At 43.0% G+C, this 22175-nt stretch overlaps 1 protein-coding gene across 3 annotated transcripts in view; it reads left to right on the forward strand.

The window, feature by feature from the left end:
• CPQ (carboxypeptidase Q) overlaps positions 1 to 20658 on the forward strand; it is a 255379-nt gene extending 234721 nt beyond the window's left edge. For all 3 annotated transcript variants that reach the window (XM_054985469.1, XM_054985471.1, XM_054985470.1), the window contains one exon: positions 20149 to 20658. In XM_054985469.1, the coding sequence (XP_054841444.1) occupies positions 20149 to 20309 (161 nt within the window). In that variant the 3' untranslated portion in view covers positions 20310 to 20658. The remainder of the gene's footprint in view (positions 1 to 20148) is intronic.
• Positions 20659 to 22175: the final 1517 nt, after the last annotated feature.

The raw sequence follows: 22175 nt of genomic DNA on the forward strand, positions 1-22175 counted from the left end.
TCAACAAAAGCAAGTGAAGAACTTATTGATTTATCGGAAGATACATCACGGAAAAACACTTTTAATCGCAAGCAATTAACGAAATTCTGGCTGTCAGTTGCTGACACCTATCCCTGCCTGTTTGATGAAGCCATGAAAGTCCTCCTCCCCTTCACTACCTCATACTTATGTGAAGTGGGATTTTCATCCATGGTTCATATTAAAACTAAATACCGAAATAAATTGGACATAACGAATTCATTGCGATTAAAAGTGACTAAAATCAAAGTCGACGCTAAAGCTGTAATGGCAAGAAATAGGAAACAAATACATCCTTCTCATTGAAATATCACATCTTACATTTAGTAAGTAAAAATTTCAATTATAACTGGATGTTTTTCTTTTTTTCTTAATTGAACAGTCCACATAGTTAAGATATGTATTAACGAGAAAATGCTGCAGCAGCAATATAACGCTGCTTTTTTCCCTTCATGTTAGGCATGGGTGCGTTATATATCGTTATTGTATTAGGTGGGTCCCGAACTTTGAATTTTTTTTTAGATGGGTCACGGTCCAGACAACTTTGGGAAACACTGAATTAGAGGAACATCAGTTGGGGGCCTGCAATGAATTGCAAGGGGGAGGGTAGATGAACAATTAGCAAATATCACCCCCTCATAATCAAGTAGCACAAAACATCTAAAATCTGGGTAGTTTCCCGACCCCTAGCCCTGAACCTCAGCTATGCAGAACTAAAGTAGGGATGTGCTCAGCACTGCTTTTCAGGTGTGTTTCTATTTCGCCAGTGCTTGGAGGGGGAAGCATTCTATGTCCTGTTTGTTGTCCCTCTTGGGCAACTAGTTGGCCATTGTATGAAAGAAGACGCTGGACTAGTTGGGTTACTGGTCTTTTCCAGCAGGACTTTTCATATGTTCTTATTTATTAATAACTTAATTGGTGTTTGTTATTTTTGTTATTACATTCATTTTGTTTAAACTTTTGTTCTTGATCCTATTAGCTTCAGTGGGAAAATATATTTCCAGCTGTATCTTTTTGGTAGTTTCCCATCGAACTAGGATGAAATTGTCACGTATTGTTCCCATTATCCAAGGAACTGTCTCTGCCAGACCTCCAGCAGAAGGACAAAAATGTGCCACTTTTATAGCCTCTTAAAATTCTGGCTTGCAGAACAAGCACAGGGAGATGTTTAGCAACCCAGGAAATACAGGCAAAAGCAGGTGATATGTCTTTCTCTTCTTTTTTGTGTTATGGGAAATATAATAGGGTTAATAGTCAGGGCTGGATCTAGGGTTGCCGGCGCCCAGGGCAACCCTAGTCTGACCAGATATGCCGTATAGTGATGGAACATACCATTCTTAGCATACATCCTTAGTGTACATACTTCATTGTTATCTGGATATCTGGTGAGAGCCATTTTTAATTTATAAACTGTTATTTTCCCTAAGAACCTATGCAGAAACTCCTGCCTTGTCTGTGTGATGGCTCTGCCATAGGTCATCAAGTTTACTATTAGTAGGATACAGGGCTTTTTTGTGTGACGGTGCTTACTGGTACTGAATACTAGCACCTTTTGGAGGAGGGCTTTCCCAAGTCCTGATCCTTGTGTGCCAGCCTGCCCCACTCAGTCACAGACAGATAGAATAGACCATTAGGAACAGCCTAGAGGGGTCTGCAGAGAGAGGGGGGAACTGGTAGAAATTGGTACAACCTTATACATGAGTACTGGCGCTCTAAAAAAAATCACTAGTAGGAGATATCTAAAAATATGTCGGCATTACAGCACAACAATGAGTGTGTTAGCATAAAACAAGCAATGGACAAAATCTCCCACGTAATGAATCCAAGTCTGCTGGCCTTCTAATCACTCTGTTTCTGTGATGCGAAAAGCAATAAACCAGCAAAGTCTGAAGTTGCTGACCTGTGTGAACTGCAGCAATTGCAACCGCATTTGTAACTCATTAGAGTGCCATGCAGATGCAAGCAGTGACGTTCCCGTTAATCTGCATTCCAAGAGCATTTAGGATGTCCAGGAGATATTCAATTGCTGCCTCAAAGCTTCCCACCTGGAGCCTATAACTACACAGTGAGTATCTACAACCTCCAGCAACAGCTGGACCAAGTTTTTCCATCCTTTCCAGCCACACAGAAAATGTTGGGGACTGTGATGAAGCAGTAATTCTACCTTAACCCAATGTGGACATATGGCTATTGCCATCAGCCCTGTATAGGTTACTTGCACCGAACTTTTAAGTGGTTACTGATTGTGATCAGATTTCCAGTCTTCTGAACCAGGCAGTACAGTGGCAAAAGGCTATGTATTGTGTTAGAAAGTACTAACACAGGTAGTTGGAGAGAAATGCTGGTTTTGAATACTTGTACTTGTACTTAAATAATTCCCTGCCTATAGAAAAACTGGAATGAGGAGAAAAGTTCTAGCCTAGCATACTCTCTGCCAGGGTTTTTTTCTGGGAAAAGAGGTCGTGGAACTCTCGAGAGGGAAATGAAGAAACACATGGGATTCTCTGAAATAATATTATTTTCATGCACTATTGCTGAGCATTTTCAAGAGGTGCCGGAACTCCATTCCACTGCGTTCCCACTGAAAAAAAACCCTGCTCTCTGCTGTGATAGTTTTCAGAATTATGATCCCGGCCCACGAACATGCAGTGGTATAGTCCATTCTACTAACTCTGGGCTATACCACTTCATTCTCAATCCCAACTCATTCAGCTGCCTCATCTGGGTAGACCAGGCCACAGAAGCACAATAAAGAGCAGCTACATCCAAATGTTTAAAAAGGGAAGTGAACGCCAGAGATTACTGTCTGTGCAAGTCTGTGATGTGCCTTTTCTTGGCCTGTAGGTTAAAAATAGGTTAAAAACCCGTGGAGTGGGAACAAACTCTAGCTTTCCTATCAATCAGTTTATTCCCTGTTGGTAGTGTATTATGTTTAAAAGCAAAAAAACTGTGGTACTGTAATTTGTGGAGGTTGGTGGCAGCAGGGGGAAAGTGACCTGAGTCTTTTTATCAAACAAGAGCTACATCTGTTTTGCTTAACTGGGGAGCACTTCAGGATAAGTTATTTTAGAAGCCTGCCAGCTTTTGCTCTGCCAAGTGGAACCCCTTTCTTCCTGAGACCTCCTTTTGTGCCATTTTTATGCACACCAAGCTTCCATCTCCAGCTGCCGCAATTGCTCTGTGGCGATGAGTGAAAGGTTAATGTGCTGCAAAAGTAACTGTGATAATCCTGAGCTGTAATTTAGCCTATTTACTGTATCAATAAGAATTAATACTCAAATGAATTAGAAAGAACAGGAAATTGGACTTGCGGCGTCTTTCTCCTTCCTTCCCATTGGCAGCCCTCATTTAATTAGCCCCCAAAGCAGCTGAATGAGTGCTTTCCTTATGCCGTTTTGCTTAAATCTTGAATTTTAAAAAGCTTTTGAGAGCAGTGATTCAGGAGGTAAAACAGCAGGACTTCTGATGTTATTTATAAGCTTTGTGCTGGAAACTATTTCAAGGTCTATAGTAAGGGTAACTCAAGCACCATTGACTTCACACAGTAATTTCAGTGTTAGAGACTCAGTGACAGAACTGGTGCCACAGTTGCCCAACTGGAACCACATTAACTTCTGGATCATTTAGGCTTGATTTGACAAAGTTCTCCGGGTATTGTTTGCCACTAAAGGCACCAATTGGCTCGCGTAATCAAATGGAATGGTGCCGGCTTTAGTTGTTGCGGCATCTGAAGCGAAAAATTGAAATGACACACACTTTTAACACACATTTTTGGTGGCAAGCTACAACTTTTTTTGTTGTTTTTTTAAAGAGTTGCTTTCTCTCAAAATCAAACTTCTCTTACTTGAGGGTAACTTCTGTAAAGATCCCATAATGGCAAATCTATATTGTCGTTCCATGTTGTGGGGTTGGGGGGGGGATTGCTTGTATTGTATGCCACACTTTTAAATTACCGCTTCCATATCGCACTATGTCCTAATCCAAACCCTCCTTTGACAAAATTTGCATGTGCATGCAAGCACACACGCACACACCTTGATACATGGAATGTTTTATCAATTTTATGCTGGTATTTCCAGCATTGATGATGAAGATGATGATGATAACAACTGCTATTATATACCACTCTTCTTGAGAAATTAGTGCCCCACTCAGAGCAGTGAACAAGGTCAGTGTTATTATTATCCTCACAGTACAGCTGGGAAGCTGGGGCTGAGAGGAGTGGCTTACATAAGGCCATCTGCTGAGTTCATGGTAGTGGTGGGATTCAAACCAGCAGTGTGTTGATTCACAGCCCAGTCATTTAGCCACTATGTTACAGTAAAACTGAAATTTAATATTTGTCCAGACAGATGTGCTATGAGAGAAAATAATAGCTTGCTGCTTGAAAGAGCGTATCACTATAGCTATACATTTACTCACAATCATATGTGGCAGTCTATGATGAAGGAAGAGGGGCAGTCAGTGGTTGTGACAGTGATCTGATTCATATGATACAAAGTCCCTATGGCTGCCACCAGAACTTTTCATCACACTGCAGTGGGAGTTCCATGCTTCCCAGGCATACGGGGGCCCAATTCAGATCAGGTGCCAGCAAATATGGAAAAGGGGATTCACACACACACACACACAATGCAAAATGCAAGAAATTCCCAAATACCCCCCCCCCACACACACACAGTGATCCAATAGGATTATACTTACAGCAACTGGCAGACTTTCCTCTTTTTCTGCTTTCTTCTCTTCTTCCCACCTACTGGCCAACCTACATTTATCTGCCCCTGCTCCTGTCTTCAGCTTTCCCTTCTTCTTTCCTCCTGGCAGCCAGAAAAACTCTGGTTAAGTTGTGTAGTGCTAGCTACCAGGCCCGGGCCAAGCTGCACTGTGTGGTAACTGCAAGGACTTGCAGAGGACACCTCGCTTTCCCCTGTATCCCCTTCCCCACATTATTTCCTCTTTCCCAGCAGTCTCCGTATTTGCCCCCTTTCTTTACTTCCTTTGCTCCTTCCCCATCAAGCAACCTACCCCCTTCCCATCTTTATCTATATTTATTATCTATTTACTTCATTTATACCCTGGTTTTCTCTGCAATGGGGACCCACAGCAGCTTACATCATTCTCCTGTATTGTATCTTCACAACGGCTCTGTGAGGTAGGTTAGGCTGAGAAAGAGTGACTGGCCCAAGGTCACGCAGCAAGCTTCCATGGCAGAGTGGGGATTTGAACCAGGCCTCCCAAATCCTAGTCTGAAAGTCTAAACATACCACTCCGGTTTGCATGTAGTGGGTGCTGTTGAACAGTAGCAAGCAACTGGGCCTAGACTTACCTTCCTCCCCTCCCCTACTTGCTGCCTCCAGACCTGCTCAGCTGGCTAGTGGGGGGGGGAGGCACGGGGGTGGGGAGAAATGCATGCATGTGCTCTTGCACGCTCCCATCATGCCATCAATAGAGGAATCGCAGAGTGCACTGACCCCCAGAGGCATTCATTTTTTGAAGCTACAGGTGCTGGTTCTGTTATTGCGGGGGAGGGGGAGGGGTAATTCCACCAGTTTATTTACAAACAACAACAATCACCCTGTGAAGTGGTTGGGGCTGAGAGAGCTCCGGAGAGCTGTGACTGACCCAAGGTTACCCAGCTGGCTTCAAGTGGAGGAGTGGGGAATCAAACCCTGTTCTCCAGATTAGAGATTATGGTAAAAATCATAAGTGTGCCTTTACATACATTCTGAGTGGAGCTGCTGAAAAGGGTGAGCTGTAATTTGTTTGGTGGCTATATAGCTACTGGGATGTAACTTCTTTGAAGCTCTCTTGTTGTAAAGGATATACACATGAGAGAGAGAGAGAGAGAGAGAGAGAGAGAGATTCAGGTAGCAGCCCACTGGGTCCATTGACTAAACTCACAAACTAGTTTTAGCCTGTCTCTGATTAGCATGGTAATTTAACTGGATGCACAAGACGATAAATGTGGAACCTTGTATAGGTCTGTTCCCTACTTTGAATGCTATTTAAAGTATTAATGAAGACAGAGTACGAAAGTGCTAATGTAAACCAAGAATAGGGAATACCCAATACACCTTGTGAGACTCATGAAGTAGCAATATTCTTGAACACAATAAGTAAAGTAAAACTTGGAGAGGGCCAGTAAAATAGAGAAGATTGCTAATCTAGGGAGTCAGCCACAAGAGTCATCCCTAGCAAATTCCTCTTAAACAGATCCTCTTTCCTACCGTAATGTCTTATATATAGTAATTTCTCCATTGACATAAACTAGACTTTCCTGACCTACAATTTTACTCCTGGTAAACTGGTTTGTTTCCAGAATTGTGCTATTAATAGCTTTGCTGGTGGAAAGTGCTGTTAAGTCATAGCTGACTTATGGCAACCCCTGCTGGGGTTTTCAAGGCAAGAGGCTAGCAGAGTTAGTTTGCTATTGACAGTGTCTTATTAATAGCTTTGCTACTATCAATAAGTTATTTGTCATATATTTATGTATGGTGTTAAAAGGGTGTGCCATAACAGCTGATTGTGTTGATGTGCAACCCGTACACTGGACAAGAAGCTATTGTCAGGACAGAATATGAGGAAACAGAATGGTTTCCAGTTGGCAATGTCAGACAATGATGCATATTATGGGCCTATCTGTTCAACCTCTATGCAGAACGTATAAGGAAAGCGGGATTAGATTTAGAAGCTGGAGTGAAAATTGGTTGAAAGGAATATTAACAATTTGAGATATGCAGATGACATTACATTACTGTCAGAAAATATTGAGAACTTGAAAAAACTACTGATGGAGGTTAAAGAAGAAAATGCCAAAGCAGAATTACAGCTGAACATCAAGAAGACAAAAGTAATGACTAGTGAGTGTTTAAAACTTTTAAGGTTGACATGAAGAAATTGAAATTATTTTTTAAAAATCTATTCCTTGGCTCAATCATGAACCAAAAGGGAGACTACCCCCAAGAAATCAGGAGATTGAGACTTGGAAGAACAGCCATGAAGGAACTTGAAAAAGATCCTTAAGGATGTCTCTTTGGGGATCGAGATCAAAATAATCCACACTCTGGTACTCCCCACTAATATGTATGGATGTGAGAGTTGGACACTGAACAAAGCTGACAAGAAGAAAGTTGATTCATTTGAAATGTGGTGCTGGAGGAGAGTTTTATGGATACCATGTATGGCCCAAAAGACAAATAAGTGGGTTCTAGATCAAATCAAGCCTGAATTCTCCCTTGAAGCTAAAATGACAAGACTGAAGCCATCATAATTTGGTCACATTATGAGAAGACAAGACTGACTGGAAAAGACAAAAGTAATAACTACTGAGCATTAAAAACTTTTAAGGTTGAAGAAACTGAAATTGTTAAAAAAAAAATCTATTCCTTGGCTAGGAAAAGTGGATGGCATTAGGAAAAGGGGAAGACCCAAGCCATGTCCACCAGTTTGCAAGAGCTGAACAAGGCTGTTAACGATAAAATGTTTTGGTGAATGTTTCATTCATAGAGTCACCATTAGTTGAAAGTGACTTGATGGCACATAACACATACACACACATTGTTTTATCATTGCCCCCTTTGAAACATCAGAATGGTAATGTAATGTTTTGCATGTAATGTATTCAATTTGGATTTTCTTTCTGCTTGCTAGTATGTATATATATATATATATATATATATATATATATATATATATATATATATATATATATATATTTTAATTCCAATGAATTTAAAATCAGGTTTCTGAGGAAAGAAGGAGGAGGGCTGGATGGGTGAATGGAGTACAATCTGATTGGATGGTAGCTGTACCCTAGGGGTCGACTGAACTGCAGTTTTTACTCAGTGTGCTGAGAGAAAGTGTTCATTCTGGTCAAAACAGGCAAACTGTGTTTTTGAGAGACAGTTAACCAGCTAGGAGATTCTAAGTCGGTCTTTGAGAAGATAGCATTTTTGAAACCACCAAGCTTAAGAACTAATCTGAAACAGATGCACTTATCAAAACTCTGCAACCATCACACATATGTTCGTATAAATAAACTCTACTTTTGTCTAAGCAAGAAATCTCCTTTTCCCCTCAGAACTACCCTTGCACATTGACCATTCTGTCGAACTACCATCTATAAGAAGCCTTCCTATATTACCAGTTAAACTGAGGAGGTAGCAAAAGCCTTTTGAGAGAGACATGGAGGCAGCAATATATAGGTCACACAAACACAAAGGGGAAGGTATTCTTAAGGTAAAAGCTTGGGTAAAGTAGAACATACCTGAAGCCCTGTGTGAGTGGAAATAAAATGTGTTGGTTGTGACTACAGCCAGGGCTTTTTTTCTGGGAAAAGAGGTGGTGGAACTCAGTGGGTTGCCCTCAGAGAAAATGGTCACATGGCTGGTGGCCCTGCCCCCTGATCTCCAGACAGAGGGGAGTTTAGATTGCCCTCCACACCACTCAGCGGTGCGGAGGGCAATCTAAACTCCCCTCTGTCTGGAGATCAGGGGGCGGGGCCACCAGCCATGTGACCATTTTCAAGAGGTTCCGGAACTCCGTTCCCCCACGTTCCCCCTGAAAAAAAGCCCTGACTACAGCCCTCCTGAGGTAAAAGTCTAAGGCAAAGTAAGGAGGAGCTGAATTAAAGGTCCAAAGGCAAAGATTTATAAGGTTGAAAAAGGTTATTAAAATAAGCTAATTATTACAGGCAATCTCAGGATTACAAGGTAGCATAATTTCTTTCACTGCTTCAAACATACCTTTCCAGTAGTTCTTAATCCTAGTTTGCCTTCACAGCACCAACATATCTTGGAAGCTGTAGGGAACATTTTTGCCATTCTGTTCAGAGTGAGATACCATTTGTACATCAATTTTAACACATTCTCTCATATTAACTAATTTTTTCATACATTCTTTAGGCAGACTAAGATCATGTACTTTCTGGAATGGTTATTAAGAGATCTTTTTCCTCATTGGATTTATAGCAAGTAACTATGTCTTCTAAGTCTGCCATTCTGTTGTAAACGCTGGCAAGTAATCTTTTCTGTCTATAAGGTTTATCTAATTTTTTCCAAGTTTATTTAAAGGCCAAAAAGCCCCTGTCTGATCTTGTTTAATTTGTAATATATATATATATATATATATATATATATATATATATATATATATATATATATATATATATATATATATATATATATATATTGAGACCATAAAACTTCTACTTCTCCTATTGAATATTTAATTTACAGAAAATATCTAATATCTTCCTCTTAATGAAATCAGTTGTTCTTATAAAACCCTTTTCTGACCAAATTTCAAATTTACTGTGACTCTGTGCTTCTGTGAATTCTGTATGATGAATCATAAGCATACATTACCTACTGGAATAGAACTAAAACCAATGAAAATGTTAGAGATGTCATTCTAGAGTATATATAGGTAGTGTGGTTAATATGATATATTATTTTTTGGTTGCAAGATGTTACTACTATCTGTCGTGTGTGTGTGTGTATTTGAGGCTGATATTGATTATGATTATTTTGGTTTTGTATCCATGTGTTGTTTAAAAAAATACTGGTCTCCCCTTTACTTATTATATTAGGCAGTTCTTACGCTCACTTAACTCCATTAATGGGTTGTATCTATCAGTATACTAATCTAATTTTATGCCTGTTAAATCTGCACTTGTATATTAGTGGTTGGAGGGAAGGAGGCAGGGTATATCCCACTGTCGTCAGATCAGAAGCTAAGCAGGTTGGCCCTTGGATGGGGTCAGTCAAGGATGCCTCTGCAGAGGAAACTAAAGGCAAACTATCTCAGCTTCTCCCTTACCTTGAAAGCCTCTTGCTGGGGTTACCATAAGTCAGTTGTGACTTGACAGCATGTATTTTAGTGCAGTTTTAATTCAAGCAAAGGGCAACTGGAAGAAAAGCAAATCAATTCCTTTGCACTTTAAAAAGACTCTTGAATATATCCTGTAGTCTAGTTTTTAATTATTTCCCTCTTTACATCTTCTCTTTTTGAGGAGCCGAGTTGTGATGCAGACCGTTTTGCAAGCATGTTGGTCTCTTGCAGAATGAATCAGATTTTAATCACTGGAAACCTAGACTGTGCATTTAGTAACAAGTCTTGTAGAAAGAGAAATGTGTCATCATCCTTATGCAAAAGGATGTGACTTACAGCAAGAGGGGCCCACTGATATTTATTTACTAATTACTTTTATATCCAGTTTTCCTTCGATCATGAAATTCCAGGCAGTGCAGATCACTGTGACACTGAGAGATCTCTGTCTTTTGGTGCTACACCTCTGAAGATGCCAGCCACAGCTGCTGGCGAAACGTCAGGAACTACAATGCCAAGACCACGGCAATACAGCCCGGAAAACCCACAACAACCATAGTGCAGACCATGTTTTCTGGAAGTTTCGAGTCTAGGCACTGGCCAGACTTGCTTAACTTCAACAAGGTTTTTGTATCATACATATTTTAACCATATCCCAAGCCACAGTTTGCAAGTATAAAGAGTTCCAGCCATGTCCCTCTTCTTGCTGCACCAATCCTATGGCACATGGTGCATTGTTCTAGAAGATTCTGTCTCTCTAACCAGAAGCATTTCTGGGTAAGCAGGGGGCTTCATGGGAAAAGGAGTAGCTGGTGAAAATGATTCATGCTAGAGGTAGGTATGAACCGAAATATGACCCAAAGTTTGGCACGAACCGGGCCGGTTTGGCATTCATGAACTAGTGGTTCATGGGGCCCCAATATTCAAGAACCATGATGAATTTGGGGCCAGTTCGTTTGATTCACATTCAGTTCGTGAAGCCAGACAGCCTGGCACTGATCTATCAATTCCCTAGGCAACGGCGGAGCTGGACATCTGCAGACCTTCTGCAGCCCTGGGAACACCAATCGTAGCTCTTAAAACCTTGATAGGCAGCTCTGAGTACCAACCAGAGAGCTCCCATTCCCCCAGAGAGCCCTGGGAGGAAGGGACAGCTCTGCTGCCGAGCTACAGAGTGGTTCTGTTCCAGGTGCAGGGGATGGATGAGGACTGCACAAGGAGAGACATTGTCACCAAGATCAAGACTGGACTGAGGGAGTGAGCACACGCAGGTGATGTTGTCCATGGCTACATGGTCACATACACTGATAGAAACATGGTGACAGCCATGAATGTCATATCCCTTGAGGGCATTGTCTGCCTGGCACATGAGCTGCACCAGCTCATGAGGGAGGCTCTTGGGCTGGGTAGGACCATCAAGGCCAGCTGGGACCAGGGAATGTTGGACACGCGTGACTTGTTGGACAGCTGCCGGCATCTGGCTACCCACTTTTCCAGCAGCATTCATTCTTCCTGATAGCTACACGAGAGACAGGGGGAGGAGGGGGATCCCGAGCACCAGCTCTTCGAAGACATGCCCACCCATTGGAACTCCACCTACATAATGATAGCTCGTCTGATGGAGCAAAGAAATGTGGTGCAGGATATCATGTCCTCTATGCTCATTTTGCAGGGGGGAGAGGAGCTCAGCATTAGCTCCATGGACTGGCTATCCCTCTCACAAATGATCCATGTCCTGAAGCCATTTTAGGACACCACCAGTCTCCTCTGCTCCTATATGGCCAGCCTGGGGCAAGCCATCCCCCTGATCTGCAGGCTGGAATGGGCCCTGGCCAAAGAACTGGAGCAGTGAGAAGCTCTTCTCCCCATGGTCAGGGACTTGGTGAGGAGGTTGCAGGCAGGCATGGCCACCTGCTTGCATCCTTTCTGCCAAGAGGGGGTGTACAGACTGGCCTGCATCTACGACCCCCGTATAAAGGGCATCGCCATGCGCAAAGCTGAGCTCCACGACATAGGACCTCCACAGAGAGGTGCACAGGTTTCAGGCAAAATGATCGGACCAGAGGGAAGAAGGCATGGAGGAGGGATTGTTGGCAAAGGAAGAGGAGGCAGATCAGCCCAGCGCCCCAAGCTGTGAGAGCCCACCCAATAAGGCCCCCCCACTATTGGTCCTTGGTGGTGAGCTGGGAGGTTGGCAGCATTAGGGAGCCCTCGCGTGTCTTTGCAGAGGCCTTGGTGGAGGTGATGGTGCAAGAGTACCTTGCTGAGCCCCCCAGCCTCCCTGAATCCAATCTCCTGGAGTACTGGGTATGCAAAGCTGCCATCTGGCCAGACTTGTCATCTGTGACCATGAACCTTCTCTCCTGCCTTCCTCCACCAGTGTCCAGAGCAAACTGTCAGAACCTGTTTAACCTGAGTGAAGCCATGTTTAACTCTGTAGTATTTAGTCTGTTTTTTCCCCAGGCCTCAACACCTGCTGGGAGCCGCTGCCATGGGAAAGGAAACTCTCTTATCAGTTTACTCGTCCTTGGCCAGCACATCGTGCCTCTGTGAAGCTTTGCTATGTGAACTGGGGGGGGGGGAGGCTGGGTTAGGGAGTGTGAACTGTAACCATTTTCTTTTCATGAGTTATTCTTGTCAAGTCTTTGGTTGGCCAGGATCTCTATCCTGGAATGTGTATGCTCAGAGATGAATGCTGTCTTTCACAATAAATCCTTTGGAAATAGAAAGATTTGGTCTTCTTGCTGAAGGGAGTGAACCAGACTATCAACTCTGAAGTAGCATAGTCTGACATTTTGACAAGAAATCACTCCTTAGAAGTCGACAACCACCTCACCCGGGGCAGATGGAGTCCGAGGAATCCTTACTGGACCTCCCAGTCCCTGGCCAGGAGGAGGACGGCTTCTTACCATTGTTACCAGCAAGTGGGTTGGGGGAAATCCCAGACCCTACTGTATTACTTAGTGAAGCACCCTACGAAGTCCCTGAAGAGGGAGTTCCTGAGGACAGAGCGGGAACGGTGCTGGATGAACCACCTGATCCAGGGATAGCCGAAGCGCGACCAAAAGTGTGAGGGGCTACTGGACAGGATCAGCTAATTTCGCTGCCGACTCCGAGGCAGTGGAGCTCCCGGCCGAGAGAAGTGCGGGAGAGAAGAGCAGGGACCATGTTCTCTCGCTCCATGATTGATGTTCGACGCACCGTCGGGTCGACGGAGCCAGAGGGCCCCAGCATCATATGGGATCTAAGGCGGGCTACCCGAACGCCCGAGGAAGCGCGGGCTAGTACACAGCCTTGGTACAAGTGGAATGTAGTGGCGGGTCACCTAGAAGAGTGGGATCCCCGGGGTGAAGACAGCCTCCAGGATTGGGAAACCACTAGACATGAGCTTATGAGTTGGGATTATTCAGATGTGAACTCAGCCAGAGCATGGGAGCATCACCGTATGCAACAATTAGAATATCGGACCCGGGCGGTGGATACCGGAATTTCGGCCGTCACCGGCCTAGCGAAGGGAATATTAGCCGGCATGACTGAAGAAGAGGAACGACGTATGCAGGAAGACGCCGCGTCAGGCCTGATACCTCCGGATAGTACCCAAGGGCTGAGTCCCCAAGAAGAGGACTCGAGCGAGGGCGAAGAGAGGCCTATGGAACCAGGGCCGTCGGATGTTGTCCCCCCTCCGTCGCGATCGACCTCAGAGGCCAGTTCACGAGGAGGGAGCAGAGCGGTGCGGGAAATTGCTGAATACAACCGCCGCATGGAAAGGTGAATGGAGGCGATGGAAGAGGAATTGGGACAAGCGATATATCTTATCAATGAGTTGGTGAGAGGGCAGAGAGAAGACCGAGCTGCGGTGGATCAAGCTCGACGCTCGCTATCGATAGCGCAGGGACAAGCACCGTTGCATGCCCCAAGGTCGGTAGCTACACAGTCCACGCCGAGGTCTAGCGTGCACCCTTCTCCGCTACCGCAGCAACAACTGACTACTCTCCCAACGCCGAGAGCAACATCCACCCCGTGACAGCAACAAATCTCTGCACAAGTGGCTCAAACATCTTTGCCAACACCTCCGGCCCCAATTCCATCAACGTCCACCACTCAAAGTATTCAACAGCCGCCTCCAGACCAAACAGTTCCTCCAGGACAGCAAGTTCTTCCACCTCCAAGACAAGTGCCTCCACCAACATCCAGACAGTTGGTAACTCAGCAGCCCCAGCCATTACAAGCACCCCCAGGGGCGCCCCCAGGAGCACCGCCACCAGGGAATCCACCAAGGCCCAGATCAATGGGGGTACCGCGGGGACCGCCACGGGGAATACAACAAGCACCATTGCGACCACCTCCTCCGCCGCAGGTGTTGCCAGATAGACAAAATGAACCAGAGTTACCGTGGGGATGGATTAAATTGGAAGCCACGTTTGACGGAGATACACGGAAATTGGGATTTTTTATTGTTCAAACTATATTCTATGAGTCCACTGGAAAGAGAGGAATTAAGAAAATTCATAGACAAAAATTTGGAAAGAGGATTCATCCGCCCAGCAAATAGCCCACATGCAGCACCTGTACTATTTGTAAAAAAAGAAGGATGGAGGCTTAAGACTTTGCACAGATTTCAGAGGGATTAACGCAGTGTCAGCAACCAATGCTTATCCTATCCTCTTTGCCCAAGCTCAGAGATCCACGGACAGCTGTGAGAGAACCGTTATGATGGAGCAGCAGGGAGTTGTAGCGGTTCCCCTAACATTTGATCCCATTGCCTGAGAGAGCTTCTTTCCTTCCCATTCCGACCAGAAATATCTAAAGGTACATTCCTAACAACGTGAACTTGGAGGACTTGCTACAGTGACTCTGAAGAGCAAGCTGCTTTCTTGATCTTTTCTTCTGCTGTTTGTCTCTTCACCTGCTAGAGCTGCTGCAGCAAAAACTTCAGTGATGGCTCCTGTTCTTGGCTTGGTTCTCCCCTATGCCTCTATAGATTTCCTTTGGACTGCTGCCCAACTTCATGATTAATTAGTGATGGGTTTAAGGATGGAGTTCAGGAAGCCTGGCTCTTAGGTTGTCCTGTCAAGCATCAACAATGACCCTAGGGTATAACCACTCTAGCTCACAACCGTAACAGAGCAGAGCGGCATTTAAATTAAATGCATAGAAAAGAAACTGTGCTAAAAAGAAAATAATTCTAAACTGTCTGCTTCCATATATGAGCATTTAAGTCTAGTGCATGTCCCCAGTGCATGCCAAATCAATCAATTCTTTTTCAAGGACAGTTTTAAAAGCCGTAAAATACATTAGTTTTATTTTTAAAAACTATGTTGTAAGACTGAATTTCAATAGCAGATATGCAGTATATGAAAGAATATGTAATAGATGGTCATTGGGTTATGTACATAGTCATAGTAAAGATTTGGGATTATCTTTTACCGTTTTTGACTGCAGCTAGTTTTGCTTTCTGGCTTGCATTGCTTGTCTGCCTTTTGTGCCTCACTTTCTTTCCTTCTGTATCATGTCAGTTTAGAATAAAAGGGCCAGTTTTCTATTAGGCAAACTCAAATGGAACAGCATTTCCCAAACTTTATAGTCTTAGGCAATGGGGGAAGTTGTGCCATGAAGGGGGAAAAACACCTCTCTCTGTATACTTTATATTTATTTCCTTCCTTTATACCTTGCCCTTTCCACCAACGGAGACTTACATCAATCTCCTCCATTTTATCTTCTTCACAACAACCCTGTGAGGTAGATTAGGCTGAAAATGTGTGACTGGCCCAAGGTCACCCAGCGAGCTTTCATGGCAGAATGGGGATTTGAACCTGGGTCCTGTAGATCATAGTCCAGGACTCTAATCACTATATCACACTGGCATTCAGAGAGCTGGTTAGGATGCATGCTTCTCAGCAACATGCTAGGTTTTACCGTGCAAAGCTTTTTCATAAAGGGATTTCCAAACTAGCAGTCCTGTCTCCATTTTGTACAGCCCAAGAAAGTCTTTTCCACATCAATCCTGCTGAATATATGAATAAAAACTATAGGCAGTGTGTGTGTTCCAATCTGTTTATTTTCTGTACAACGCTGATAAGCTTTTGATGCTTAATAGTAAATACCATCTGGGCCCATGAGAAATGGCAGAAGGAGGGAACAATTTGAAACTCTCACCCACTTCTAATCCTCTCAGGCCTCCAGGGGCTTAAGTCCACTAACCTCCCCTGCTCTCCTTTTCACCAACTCTCAATATTCTCCTTGATCAGTGATCTCCAGTGTAGTGCCCATGGGCACCATGGCACCCAGAAATGTGTTTTCTGGTGCCCACTTCCTTCTTCCCCAAAACAAGTTGGTGTAGTGGTTAAGAGCGGCAGGACTCTAATCTGGATAGCCGAGTTTGATTTCCCCACTCCTCCAATTGAAGCCAGCTGAGTGACATTGGGTCAGTCACAGCTCTTCCAGAGCTCTCTCAACCCCACCCACCTCACAGGGTGATTGCTATGAGGATAAAAATAACATGCTTTGTAAACCACTCTGAGTGGGTGTTAAGTTGTTCTGAAGGGTGGTATATAAATAGAATGTGGTGGTGGTGGTTGTTAAAGAGCGTCTCCTGGCTTTATTCCACCTAGTTAGAGCAGGAGGGTCTTCAAAAGAACACAGGGGACATCCTGCAAGGGACATTCATTCAGAAACAGTTGCCTCCATCACAGAAGAATTACTTGGCTTGGAATTTCCCAACATTTTGTGGTTGTCTGTTCCCTCCCATAGCAGCCATTTTGTGGTGGTACACATGATCTGTTCTCAATTCCAAAAGTCCCTGTAGGCTCAATAAGATCAGGGACCTAGAGCATATTATGTCCTCAACACGTAGTTTTTGAATTATTTTTCATTTCTTCTTTTGATTAATTAAAAATCATGTAGTTCTACATATCTGAAGAGTCTAGCAAGTATGCAAAGACCCCAAGTTCATCAGTGGGCAGCCTGGTTTGGCTGCTGCAAAGATCAGCCATGTTACTGTCAAACACTATTAATCCTGTACCTTTTGTTCCTGTACCTTTGATCCATACATTCTGATCCTGACCATTTTGCTTCTGTTTGCCAGTCACTGCCTAAAGAGATGATTTAGGGAACCTCACTGTCTCTTTTAATTTTGTCTACTTTAATTTTGTACACGACAAACTCCCTTTGAAGCTGAAGAATGTCCATTTCCCGGTCTTGCACATCCTGTTTCCTGTGGAACCCACAAGGCTGTTTGAAGCCTACTTCACTTTTGCCCCAAAGCCATCTATGAGACCTGCCAAGTATTTTGGGAGGTGGGGAAAAATGGATTCAGAATAACTGGGATTTTTTTTGAGGGGGTGTCCTTGAAATGCAATATTTACAGTACAATCCTAAAGTTATTCCACTATTTTTTTCAATGGCCTCAGACCAAAATAATTCAGTATAACATTGCACTGTTATTCCCCTATAGGTAGTCCATTCTTTTTATCACCATTTCCTCAATTTCCTTTTCTTCATTGTTTTGGCATTAGCCAACCAGCACAGCCATCCACCTTACCTTTGGGAATGAATCTTATTAACTTCACTGAAAGATTATGAATGGCTCGCATTAGCATTGACCCAACCCACGTACTTGTTGTCAATCCATTTGAGCTCTTTAGGATCTCAACATGTATGAGCAGAAACCACTTCTGTTCATAAAGAGGAGAGGAGACATTATTTCTTTCCTTCAGCAGCCCCAGACAGTTCCCAGTACAAAGGGTCTCCAGTCTAGAAAAGCTTAGGGGGGCAGTAGAGGCTCTCATTGAAAGGAGTGCTGAAAAGCCACCATATCGCAGTGAAAGTCTAATTGCAAGGTTTGGGATCCCTTGTAATTTGTGAGCATATTTATGGTTAAAACCTATTAGCACCTAACAGCTTTTAAGCGTTTAATGGTACGATCCATTACTGGAGAAAAATGCTGGCTGCATTCTTTCAGTAAATGAAGGATTAAACTGTTGTATAGAAAGAATATAATTATTCTGATTAGCAGGATACCTGGGAAGCATTTTGTGTAATTAGGCATTGCCTTGGTTCAGATGGGCTTTAAACAAAAAATTCCTACAATTGCTAGACAGAACTTAGATGCTTAGAGTAGTATTTCCAAGAATTATTACAAAAGAACTTATTGAAATGATTTGAAGTTCTTTTGTAAGAAGATCCGTGACATCAACAACGTCTAGAGAATTATGCAGCTGGTTTCCATGCTAATATTCAACACCACTCAGCTGCTTTCCATAGAGTCAGATTAAGAGCACAAATGTCATACTGCTGACATGTGTGCTCAGGATGGAGGTGCATCTCTCCTTGCACACGTTCATACCATCTGTCAATGCAACAGATAATCTTATTAACAAGAAACACAAATTCAGAAATATGTTCTTTACCCAAGTCAATGAGAACCTGTTCCCATGCCGCTGCCACCAGTTGGAAGTGGTACATGTTCCCATGAATATATCTTAAATGACTCCACCCCTTCTCCCTTGCTGCACTTTATGCCTTGAACTGTGTCTGAGCAGTATTACCTCTCTCCCTCCCTTCAGATCCAAGTTCAGAAATATCCTCTTCCGTGAAGTCTTTGGCTTAATCCTGCAGCATTTATCCAAACTGAAATGAAGGAAAACTATGTGCAATTGCATTTGCTCATATTCATCTCTTGCCTTTCTCTGTTGCCTCCTTCTCCTTTTCTGTATCATAATGTAACTGGTAAACTCTTCAGGGCATAGACTAGCATTGCATTTATGTTACACTTGGGGGGGGGACATCCCACCCCACTCTCACCAGTTGCTGCTTTATCCAGTACTGGACTCAGTTTCTCCATCTATTTCCTAACATACAGTCTTTGCCTTTCCTGAAGTTTCTGCTTCCCCATCTCCCACTTCCTTTCATCTGGTTTCTTTTCCTTCTTGTACCCAGGTTGACCCCTGTCCCTACCAGCCTCTCTCCCTGTGCTGGCCCTGTTTCTCCCTTGTTCCAAGCTCCATTCTCCACACCTCCATCGGATACTTTTCATGGCCATGGCTGTTGCCACCACACCATAGTGAGTGACTAAAGCAACCCCTTACAGTGGTGAGGCCTCTGACTCACATTGTGTTTGGGCCGAATCTGCAGAAGAAGCAGTGTTGCCAAGCATCAGGCAAGCCAACTTGCACCTGAACCCCACAGCTGTTTCCCCGTAACAGGCACAAACATTGCTTTGCGGGGAGGATTTTTAACTTTCCTTTTAATAATCTTGGAGGGTTTTTTTTACAACCATGAGTGTTTTTACAGGGTTTGCAGAAACATCTCCCCTATTCCATTGCAGCCACAATGTTTGTATTTTTTTTCTCATCTTCATAATGGAGCCATCATGGGAATAAAATACATAATGTCAGCAGGTGTAGATCTAGTCCCACTCCCAAATTATCAGACAATGTGATCACAAGGTGCATATTTACTAAAGGATTCATGGTTTTCCATGCATTAGATGCTTTATACGGGACACAGGACCCAAGCAAGTTGGATCAAAGTTAGGATAAAGAATATTCCCCCACTAATATGAGGAAGACTTATTATTCCTGGATAAGAACTGGACAGAGAATGAACCATCTATAATAACTAAACACATGATAACCAGAATGGCCAAAGCAGACAAGTTTGAAGTTCTTGTTAACATGGAGATTTCAAACTTAAAAATTCTTGACATTGGAAGGGCAGTACAGAGAGCAAGAACAGATGCAAGAGTACAACAGTAGTGAATTTTAAGGGATGGTTGGAGACCCTGTTTGCTGTAGACTTCATTAACCTTCTCTGCTGTTCTTATAATGGATGATTATTTTGAAAGAAAGCATGAGAAACAATTACAGGAGCTGGTCAGTCTCTTTGCATTATAAACACACTTCCTGGCCTTCTGAAGCAACAGTACAGTGCGAAGAACCAAGGATCGACCAGCTTGCGGGAAATATGCCCTAATTCAGATTGTTTAAAACTATGATCCTTATTCTATTTTTAAAAAATTGAACTATATTTCTTTCACTCTATATAATGGTTCTTTTTTTAGTTGTCTCATTTACTCCTCTCTCCATATATATGTTCTGTTTTTAGTTGTCTCATTTAATCCTACAAGGTTGACAAAGTGATGTAATTTAATGTGGAAGTATGAAAACCTGTGCACTCTAGTTTCAAAATAATTATGCGATCCATATAGAGATTGTCAGACGTTCATATGTATTTAATCAAAGTCAAGATTAAAAGTATGCTCGTAAAATTCCCATAATAAGGAAGCTCAAATTTTCTTCACAGGTGCCAGCTTGCGTGACGATATCACAAGATACTTCTGGTTTCATCATTCCCAAGGGGACACAATGACCGTTCAGGATCCATCTCAGATGAACCTCTGTGCTGCACTGTGGGCTGTTGTGTCCTATGTAATTGCTGACATGGAGGAGAGGGTGCCAGTTTAATTTTTTGTCATTAAACAAAAAAGAACATTAATCTTTTCTAGTATATATCATAAATATTTTCACTCCTGTGACCTACAGCTATGGTGAAAGTCTGTATTCTTTAAAAAAAAACACCTAACTTTGTTTCTCTTATTTGAACTCAAAGCACATTCTTGGTATTAGACAGGCCTGTTTCTATTTGCTGATTTAATACCTTCCACTTCAGATGTTCGTTTCCTGCTACTTATATTAAATTCTTCTGCGGTTTTCTGTTGCCAGTGTCTGCTCATCAGTGACATAAGAGCCATTGGTGAATAAGCGAACCTGTTTGTCTGCTAGATACTTAAAATAAATCTGTTCCATTATCCCATTTGTAAATGTTCTCTGCTTAATGTGTACTTTTGAAGGAGAGGCAGAAAAAAAGGACTAAAAAGCAAATAGTTCCAAGACCTCAAATTAGCAGTTGTGAATATAATGATAAAGGATAGAGAAAGGAGAATGCTTATCTCATATTTTAAATAAGGAAGGGATATGAATGCCTTTATTCTTCCATCATTTTTTGAAAGTTCAGAACTAAGAACTTTCTAATTTTGCTAGAGAAAAAAACACTTCTGGTGCTGACAGCATTTTCTCAATTTAGAATGGATACTATGATCAAGCAAACATGGCTGTATCCCTTGGCTGTTATTGCTGCTCGAGTGATATGTATATATGGTCATCTTTATCATTTCAAAACTGATTGGGTTTTGAAGAACCAGTCTGTTGAAGTAGTTAGAGTATCGGAATAGGATCTGGGAGAAACAGATTCGAATCTCCACTCTGCCATGGAATTTTGCTTGGGTGACCTTGGACTAATCATACATTCTCAGCCTAATCTACCTCACAAGGTTGTTGTAGGGTTAAAATGAAGGAGAGAGAATTATGTAAGCCTCCTTCAGTCCCCATTGGGGAGAAAAGTGGGGTATAAATAAAGTAAATAAATAAAATATTGTTTGGGGCCAGAGGGAGGGGGCTGCTTAAAGGCTAAGTAGATCGGACACAATGTGTACTACGTTGCCTCATAGGGGTTCCAGACAAATTTAACATATTTGTTAGTAATGACTTCAGTGACCCAAGCTCAAGACAAGTTCATTTGTAAGGTCAACATCCGGAACTACTGCTGAAGTGACTGGCGGCTTTTGAGCTTACTAACTGTATTAGTTGTTTGAGCTCCAGGCCTGGCATCCTGGTGATCCAGGCTGTTCTGGGTCAGAGAGGGATAGTGTGTGGAGCGGGTGTCCTGGAACAGTGTGGGTAACTAAATGAGGGTGCTCCAAGGTTGCCAACTTCCTGCTGGAGGTGGTGGATCTCCTCCCAACTCCCATTGCCCGCAAGAACTCCAGCCACTGGAAGGAGGGGGAAAATTGCCCTTGGCAACAGCATAATGTCACTTCCAGGGAAAATCCAGAAGTGACATCATGCCTCTCTGGGAATCACCAGAAATGCTATGGTAAAGCCATGGAAGGAACATCATGCCATCACCCACTGCGCCCTGACTCCTGCTGGTTGTTAGGGTACACCCTGAGCCAAAAGCTGGGGGGAAGGTTTTGACTACATTCAGTGGGCTGTTTATGTGCCAGTGCTTCCAGTCATTCTGCATCAAATGGCTGGAAGTATCGCGGTCAGTGATCCTACTGCTAAACAGAAGTTAAAGAGTAAATCAGTTCTACCATGGTTCCAGAGGATTTTTCCAAAAGGCTTCAGCATCATCCTGCTGCTTTTATCCTTTTTTTCTCTTACAAGATAGGACAGGAAAAAAGAGAGGGACATACAGGATATCACTTTGCCGTCTTATAATTCCCCTACTTGGGGAAGAGGGGGTCCTAACTATTTGTTTGATGGTTTGCT

The sequence above is a fragment of the Eublepharis macularius genome, chromosome 7, assembly GCF_028583425.1.
Source record: "Eublepharis macularius isolate TG4126 chromosome 7, MPM_Emac_v1.0, whole genome shotgun sequence".
In the NCBI taxonomy this organism is placed as follows: domain Eukaryota; kingdom Metazoa; phylum Chordata; class Lepidosauria; order Squamata; family Eublepharidae; genus Eublepharis; species Eublepharis macularius.